An 8,160-nucleotide genomic window follows, 5' to 3' on the forward strand; every position below is an offset into this window, starting at 1 on the left:
ATAAGGCACCCAAGGCCATTGTATTTCTCAAAGTCTAGACATTTGAACTTTAGTGGCAACAATGCATTAGGGTATAGGCACAGATCTCTGAACCTCATTCCGTTTGTGGAGTCCTTGCCTTTCATCCTTCTGATCTCTTCCTCGACTGCCTCGAGCTTGCTTGCAAGTCTCTCCTCTGTGGTACTCCTTACTTCCGTTGCCATGAATTCATATTCTTCCTCTTGAACGACCTCATGTCGTGGTGGATTGCAATGAATGTGAATTGGAGGTCCTTGGTTGGCAGGAGCGGTGGGTGGTGAGGTATTCTGTACTTGTAGAGGTGGTTGTTGTGGTTGCTCTGGCATGGCCTGATTTGAGCTAGAAGCTTGATATTGGATAGCCTGGATGATACTTGGGTTGGCTATCAGCAAATCAAGAATCTTATTGTGTTTTTCTAATGCCTTCATTACCAAATCAAGCTTTGAGGTTACTACTTCTGTCGCTGTCTGTTGAGGTTGCTCTGAGGTGCTCATGGTTGGTTGTGAACGTAGAAAATACAGAGGATTGTCGGGTGGTAAGTACTTCTTTCTGGGTCGTTTGGCCAGACTGAATTAATTAGTAAAATTGTATTAAGAAAATCCTGAATTTAGTTGAGGTTGATTTTTTTATCAGCACGGAGCTGGGGTTTGTCGGCATGGAGTCAGGTATTGATCAGCACGGAGCTGGAGGTTCATCGGCACGGAGTTGAAGGTTTGTCAATATGAGTTAGAAATTCGTCAGCACGGAGCCGAAGGTTTGTCAGCAAAGAGCGGGGGTTTATCGGCCCGGAGTCGAATGTTCATTAGCACGGAGCTGGAGGTTTATCGGCACGGAACCGAATATTCAACAGCACAGGGCTGGAGGTTTGTCAGCATGGAGCTGGAGGTTTATCAGCACGGGATTGGAGGTTTGTCAGTATAGAGCTGGAGGTTTATCGACACGGAACCGAAGGTTCATCAGCACAGGGTGGAGGTTTATTGGCACGGAGCCGAAGGTTCATCAGCGCGGAGCTGGAGGTTTGTTAGCACCGAGCTAGAGGTTCGTCGGCACGGACCTGAAAGTTTGTCAGCACGGAGCTGGGGTTTATCGGCACGGAGCCAAAGGTTCATACATAGATTATGGACATGGTGGAGATTGAAAGATTGATCTGGTATGGGTTATGGATCCGACTCGAAATGGATATGGGTCGTGAACCCATCTAAAGGTGGGTATGGGTCGTGGATCTAATTGGAAGTGGATATGGGTCGTGGACCCATTTGAATATGGATATGGATCATGGACCTAATTGGAAGTGGATATGGGTCGTGGACCCATTTGAATATGGATATGGATCATGGACCTAATTGGAAGTGGATATGGGGTGTGGACCCATTTGGAAGTGGATATAGGTCGTGGACCCATTTGAAAATGGACATGGGTTGTGGACCCATTAGATATGGATATGGGTTGTGGACCCAATTGGAAATGGATATGGGTTGTGGACCCATTTGGATATGGATATGGGTCGTAGACCCAATTGGAAGTGGATATGGGTTGTAGGCCCATTCGGAAGTGGATATGGGTTGTGGACCCATTTGGATATGGATATGGGTCGTGGACCCATAATGTTTATTTCAATGCAACTTAAATTCATAATGTAGGTGTTTTACTTTTTTACTTTTCCTAGAATAATAGTTATTTATTTATTTATTTTTTTTATTTTTTATTTTAATCTTCTTCGATGGCAATACAACTAGAGAGTAAACCCTCTTAGGAAGTAATATTTTCTTGATAAGTCCATTTCATGCATACACTTCGAACACACTCACTATTAAAATGACTACAAGTAAGAGTATAAGTCTTTTTAGGCTTATATCCGACCTTTAGAGACTACAAAAATAGTCCCAAAAATGGACAAAATTTTATACATAAGGTTTGGTTCTAACATGGTTTTGTTCAATCTATGAGTATCACATAAGAACTAAACTAACAAATAAAGTCTCCCGAGGGAGCACATAAACTTGTTTAGTAGCTTTGGTACTTCTAATGATGAAATCCAAGTGAATTTTCATCAAAGTCCTTGGCTCACAAAAAAATCCAGTAAACACCTACTTCTAGTAGGGGTTTGCTCATCGTCTTGATTTACTATTTTTATAGACATAAATTATATTCAATTTTCTTAAAATTTTCTATAACTTCCTCTATCTTTAAAACCTAAGAATGAGTTTCTAATCTCACCATTGATCAATCATTGATAACCATCTTAGGTTGGAAGGGACAAGTTGCCTAACACCTTCCTTATCCCTCAACCGGACTCCTTTACCATAAAATCTTTAGGAAGACCTTTCCCTATCCTTTGGATATGAAAGTCACCACAACCCAAAGAAAAAATGTAGATTTAATTTAAAACTCTTTTATGGTGCTCATTCATACATTAATTGAATGGTAGCTATTCCTAAACACATGTAGATGAGCTCAAACCCCAAATGTTTTGAAGCCCAAGTATCTACAACCCCAATTAAAAATAAAGAAAATAAGTGAATGATTGAGAATAAGTAAAAGTTAAGGTGCCAATAGAAGCTCTCTCGTTTTTCTTCACTAGATTTCTATTTTCGAGTTTAGGATTTTATATGAGTTTAATCATAGTTGTAAACAACTACTGGAATTGTTTTAACAAGTGTTATATTGTTGAGATTATAATTTGAGCCAAACCTTTGTAATGCTTGAAAACCATGTTTTAATCTTCAATTGGGGTGTAAGACATAATGTAAGAAATCAGAGTGTAATAAGTAAAAGTTGGGGTGCCAATAGCAGCTCTCCTTTTTTTTTATTATTATTATAAAAAACTTAGATCTATAAATAATTCTATTTTTCATTTAGAGGGTGATATCCATCTTGCAACTTGAAGGTGTTCTTCGGGGACAAATTGGCATTGAATTATATTCGGTTTAGAGTCTGTAATGTAGGGTGTATGCCCCTGAAATTACTTTGATCTTTTTAGAATCACTTGCCTAATCTCATTGGTTATTATGATAATGTTGATTAAACATGAAGATACCCTTGTTTATAACTATCATACACTTCAATGACTCATGAACCCATTAAAAAAATACACCTCAACGTACATTTCTTATAGTCCTTCTTTCAGATTCATTCTCAAATCTAGCGTGAAAGATTTCTTCTTCAATAATATGTTGCTTATTTCAACTTAATCAGATAGAAATTAGGTTAATTACAAATCCTACTGTTTTTAGTATGAAATAGATCAAACACTGATGCGGGAGCATAACCTCTCTTGCTCTCACCACGCCATAATTCATGACCATGTCAATTCACACATTAGTGTGGATAATTTTTTTCTTTTTTAGGAAATAATTGCAGCAATTCATTCACAACAAAACACATATACTAATAAAAATTGAAGAAATATTTTTTCAGTTCATACTTTGAAAGAGTAGTCTAGATTGGAGCAAAATTCCCATTCTCTGTATCTTGATTTCGTTATTCCGATTTACAAAGCATGTAATACGTCCCCCAGGATCCATCCATCTGAAGTTCCCAAAATGCATAGCAAGTGAGAATGAGACTTGTCACATGCTATTACTGAACTTCAGCTAAATCCTCAGTTAAAAAAGCTTTGACATCTAAGTTCCTAACTTAAGAAAAAAAGAAAAGATAGGCAAAGAAAAAAATGGAAAAAAATAAAATAAAATCAAAATCAGGAAGTAAGCTGTATCTATCATTTTCTATCCCGTGACCTTTTCTTCTATTCCTTTCTATCTTTCGTCCCTACTATTTGTCTATGTGTCATTCCATACAGCAAAAGTAGGTGCTCCATGACAAACCGAAGGATTGTTCAACCTTGGTGCAAGCGCTTGACCTCCTGTCGGCATCCAGTTATTACATGAAGAACCCTGGTCATATCCATTAGCCTTCATAATGCCTTGTGACGAATGCTGTGACATAAAATACGCGTTCCTACTATTATAAGGATCTGAGGCTAAAATGTTGTCATAACCCAAATGCTTCACCTCATTCTCCCCGTAAGTACTCTCTTGATTTTGGTTGCTTTGATCAGTAATAGGCACCATAGGCATTACAAACCCATTGTTGTTCCCTCCCACCACTCCTTGATAGCCACCATTGCTCCCACCACTCCCTCCATTTCCATACATAATAGAATTGGAGCCTGAGCTATGTTCCATTGATGATGAGTCTAGGCTCATGAGGTTGTGTAGCACATTAGGCTGAAAGAAATTGTGGGTATTGCCTAATTGTAGTTGATGAAGGTCTTGGAAGCTGTGGGGGGAAATGTCGTCTTGTTCTTGTTTACACCAACCTCTTTGTTGATTATAAGGGTAGTGCATGCTCAATGGTTGAGCTTGTTGGAATGAAATATTGGGCCACCCATGATGATGGATACCATAGTTATTAATTCCATCGGTTAATTGCGCAGTAATGTTATCGACATCTGTCCTTCCATCGACACTTGTTTCAGTCTGCTCAACTTCTTTTAGACGCTTTGCAGCTCCTCCTATGGGCAAAGTGCTGCTCTCTATTATGCTATTTACATCGTATCTGCTCATCTCAAAGTTTGTTACTGCATTCAATCCACGGAATTTTATGGCAGCAATGTCATAGGCCTCAGCTGCTTCTTCTTGTGTGCCTAAAATAATGATAAAGTTGAGAATACAAAAAAAAGAAAAAAAAAAAAAATTCCTTGTTTGCTTCTACTTTGTTGCTTCTTTAGAAAAAAATGTTATGATTACTTATTTAAAATCATGGAAAGGGGACTTACTGAAAGTGCCCAAGTAAAGATCTTTGTTCCCTGCAACCCTTCCAATCCTAGCTTGCCATCTTCCATGCTGATGGTGCCTGTTAACATATCAAAGTAAGTTCCCTAAAAATTGTGAAATTATATCCATGTATTAACAAACCAATGTGCAACAACAAGTCCAATTCCATTGCTGGAGTGGTGTCAATCCTAGGCTGCAAACACAAACTCTGTCCCATATAAATGATCTCTTAATTGTAATTGGAAAAATACCAATACATTTGACACCTGAAGTACACTTTTGAATAAACGAATTAATATCACTACCACAATTATTATTAGAGCATGGAAGAGCAATATTTAAAAGTGAATGAGATACACATTATTGTTAATGTATTAACAACATTGTTGTGGTTGGTTCAGGATACCCAGAATATTTCTTTAGGGTTATAATCATTAGAATTTTTAGTTTGGAAAATTATCGATCAATTATGTCAATTAAGATTCTATGATACTTTAATAAATTTCTTTTTTCTATATTCTGACTGTAACTATTCTAGAAAATCCTTATTGTATTCATATCCTTCACATTCAGTGTTTTGAAAATATTTATATCTTGAAATTCGTGTGAAAAGTTTTCAGCAAATTCAATGATCTTCCAAATCAGATGAAAGATTTCTGATCAATGATCAAATGGGTTAGCTAAATTTTAGATTCCAAACATTGTAAATCATTGGGGGTATGCTCCTAATCTGATGTGTATTTTCAAATTAATATAATCACTTTATTTGAAAAAAAATCTTGAAGCTCATGTATACTCCCAAGGACATTTTCAGTCTTGTAGTTTCAAAAAAGATGTTCATGATGCTATTTAGCAAGCACTCATACCTTGTCACCCCACGATAAATAGAAGCACCCCGAGAAAACCCACTACTTTTCCTGCATCCAAAACAAATGTCACAATGTCAAAACTTTACACCCTCATCTCCTAAGCTGATCACAGTAATCAAATTTGAAACAAATTTCCTCTATGCCATGAGATATATATCAAAAGCACCTTCTAAGAGATGCAACATATTCCTGCCTTGTCATGTGCTTCATCTCCTCCAGCTCTTTCTCATAGTTACTAATCTAAAAAAATACCACTGACATATAAATCAATCTGACCGAAATCAGTGATATAGAATCTAAATAAAGCTCTTCTTAAATTAGGAAACCTTAGGCTTACAGGAAAGTTTGTTGTGGTGGTTGAACCCCAATATTTCAATGCAGCCAAATCATAAGCCTTTGCTGCCTTTTCTTCTTTGTCATAACCACCTATACAAAAACAAAAAAGAAAAAAAGAAAAAGAGAAAAAGAAACCCCCTTTTATCTTAAACGATCCAGAAAGAGAAAGCCATGAAAAGATGAATATTACTCAAAAGGCATAAACTAAGCACCATCTTATACTTACCCAAATAGACTACACAGGTTGAATGAGACCCCCACACCCACATCATGAAACAAGAAATGCAAAGAAAAGGAAAAAAATTAAATAAAAAGAATAGAGGTTAGCACAAAACCAATAGAAAGGTATGTAAAGACAAATGTCAAGGAAACATTTAAATGCACAGAGAGAGATGAAGCAAATACCTTGCCTTCCCTTACGAGTCTGCCCTTCTCTTCTGCAGCTATTGTCCCATAGATGAGCTTCATATCTACCAGTCCATCTATGCCTGTACATTGAAACTTAAAAATTAGAGTGACAAAAGAAATATGATCATCTTGGCCTTAAGGAGTGGATTTATAAAATGGGTTTTAGCATTATAAGTTATAGAGTGTAGGAATGAAAACTACTTGGATCTTCTTGTCCTTCAAGAATGGTTTTAGTTGTTTTAATCATTTTTGTCTCTATTAAAGTTGTCATTGATGAACAGGTGAGAAAGATTTTTATGGCAACATTTAATTACTTATTACTTTGCATCATATCTAAGACTCTATTACCTGGTTACACCACGATATATGGAAGTTCTTTGCCCAAATGTATCTATTGATTTCCGAGGCACCGCCTCTATAGGACCACTTTCGTTATCAACGGTTGTTGTAGACTTCTGTTTGTTTTCCAACGAAGAAATCTCCACTCCACTACCCCCGCCTGAAGCTGCGGCTAAAAGATTTATAGGGGAACTTGATTGTGATCCAGTGCTCATTGATAGAGACAATGTTTGTGTGTTGTTTGTAACAACTACGGCACTGTTCCCGCCATCATTCTTGTTCTCTTGCTGCGGAGGTACTGGTTGGTTCCTCAACCATGTCTTTATCATCGACAACCCAATTGAGTTGTTATTCATACTTCCACCATTAATGCCTCCAGCGCTATTGTTCGATGTTGCCACTGACGCTGCGGGAAGCTGTAACGAACAGTTCGATAACATATAGTCTCCAGTATTATCGTACATAGCAGTAATAGGGTTGCACCCATGGTGAAGTTTCTGTTGATGATGATCTGAGAAAGAGTTCCCAAGGAAATCTTCGAGCTTTGGCTCTTGATGGTCTAGTTGATTGTGAGTAGTGCTTGAGCTGCCACCGAATGGGATTAAATACTCCGAACTTGTTTTATAGTTAGTATCACAGTTCATACCTAAATCTTTAACGTTCCATTCTGCAAAAAACAATACAAGAGATGGAGAGAATTAGAAGCTATGTGAAGAAGGTTTGAAAAGTTCTGATTTTTTTTTTTATAAATTAACTGACCATGTTGTTGATGTGTTCTGTTGAAGGCTTCTAAGATACCAAAAGGAGCATCAGGTCTTAGGGAAGGAAGATTTAGGGGAGTTGTCGTTGAGTCAGAACTTAGATCGAAGCAATCACCTGAAACATCGGTTTCAGTGTGTGAAGGGAATCCTGTAGGGGAAAGAGAGAAAGCCAACCAGTTGTTCATGGAAGCCATTTGAAAAACTTGTTATAGAGAGATAGATCTGTTGGTTATGGTATTTGTGCTAATTAATGAAAATGATGATAGTGCAGTTCCTCATGAAACTTTGGAAAGAAACAAGAAGCAGAAGATGGGTGTGGTGCTGTGATATGAAATTTTAGAGAGGAGTGCATTGGGGTTTGGAAAGATCAAAATAAGAGAAGGAAGCATTTCAAAGTAAGAAAATAGAAAGAGCAAGGTTTATATACAACTCACTCTCTCCTCCACAAAGCCAAGAAGACAGAAGGTTTCACTAGAAAAGTATATTAGTAAACCCTAACACGTTCTATAAACAATGATTAATACAGATTTGCTACTGCCTAAAGATAACCAAAAATAAAATAAAATTAAAGAGTAATAAAATTTGGTAATTAATTTGTAAAAGAGATCAATGTGTCAATTATAAATTAAACCAATGTACATCTAGATCAGCTGA

The 8,160-nt window shown here is 37.1% G+C and overlaps 1 protein-coding gene across 1 annotated transcript; it reads right to left on the reverse strand.

Moving 5' to 3' along the window:
• Nucleotides 1-3,472: 3,472 nt before the first annotated feature.
• Nucleotides 3,473-7,912, reverse strand: LOC147382428 (AP2-like ethylene-responsive transcription factor BBM2). Its single transcript, XM_086428118.1, has 8 exons — nucleotides 7,505-7,912; nucleotides 6,755-7,412; nucleotides 6,404-6,486; nucleotides 6,000-6,088; nucleotides 5,829-5,902; nucleotides 5,660-5,710; nucleotides 4,796-4,872; nucleotides 3,473-4,663 (listed from the first exon to the last, which is right to left on the reverse strand). Exons 1-8 carry the CDS (start codon nucleotides 7,698-7,700, stop codon nucleotides 3,798-3,800), a joined length of 2,094 nt encoding a protein of 697 aa, XP_086284244.1. The 5' UTR covers nucleotides 7,701-7,912; the 3' UTR covers nucleotides 3,473-3,797.
• Between the last annotated feature and the right edge of the window lie 248 nt (nucleotides 7,913-8,160).

This window comes from Akebia trifoliata, chromosome 16 (genome assembly GCF_017979445.1).
Source record: "Akebia trifoliata isolate Shusen 1 chromosome 16, ASM1797944v1, whole genome shotgun sequence".
Classification (NCBI taxonomy): domain Eukaryota; kingdom Viridiplantae; phylum Streptophyta; class Magnoliopsida; order Ranunculales; family Lardizabalaceae; genus Akebia; species Akebia trifoliata.

Coding starts and splice junctions, on each gene's coding strand:
- LOC147382428 (XM_086428118.1), bottom strand. CDS start 7,700: ATGGCTTCCATGAACAACTGGTTGGCTTTCTCTCTTTCCCCTACAGGA. Junction 6,487..6,754: donor ATATATCGTGGTGTAACCAG/GTAATAGAGTCT, acceptor TTCAATGTACAG/GCATAGATGGACTGGTAGAT. Junction 5,711..5,828: donor TATGTTGCATCTCTTAGAAG/GTGCTTTTGATA, acceptor TTTTGGATGCAG/GAAAAGTAGTGGGTTTTCTC.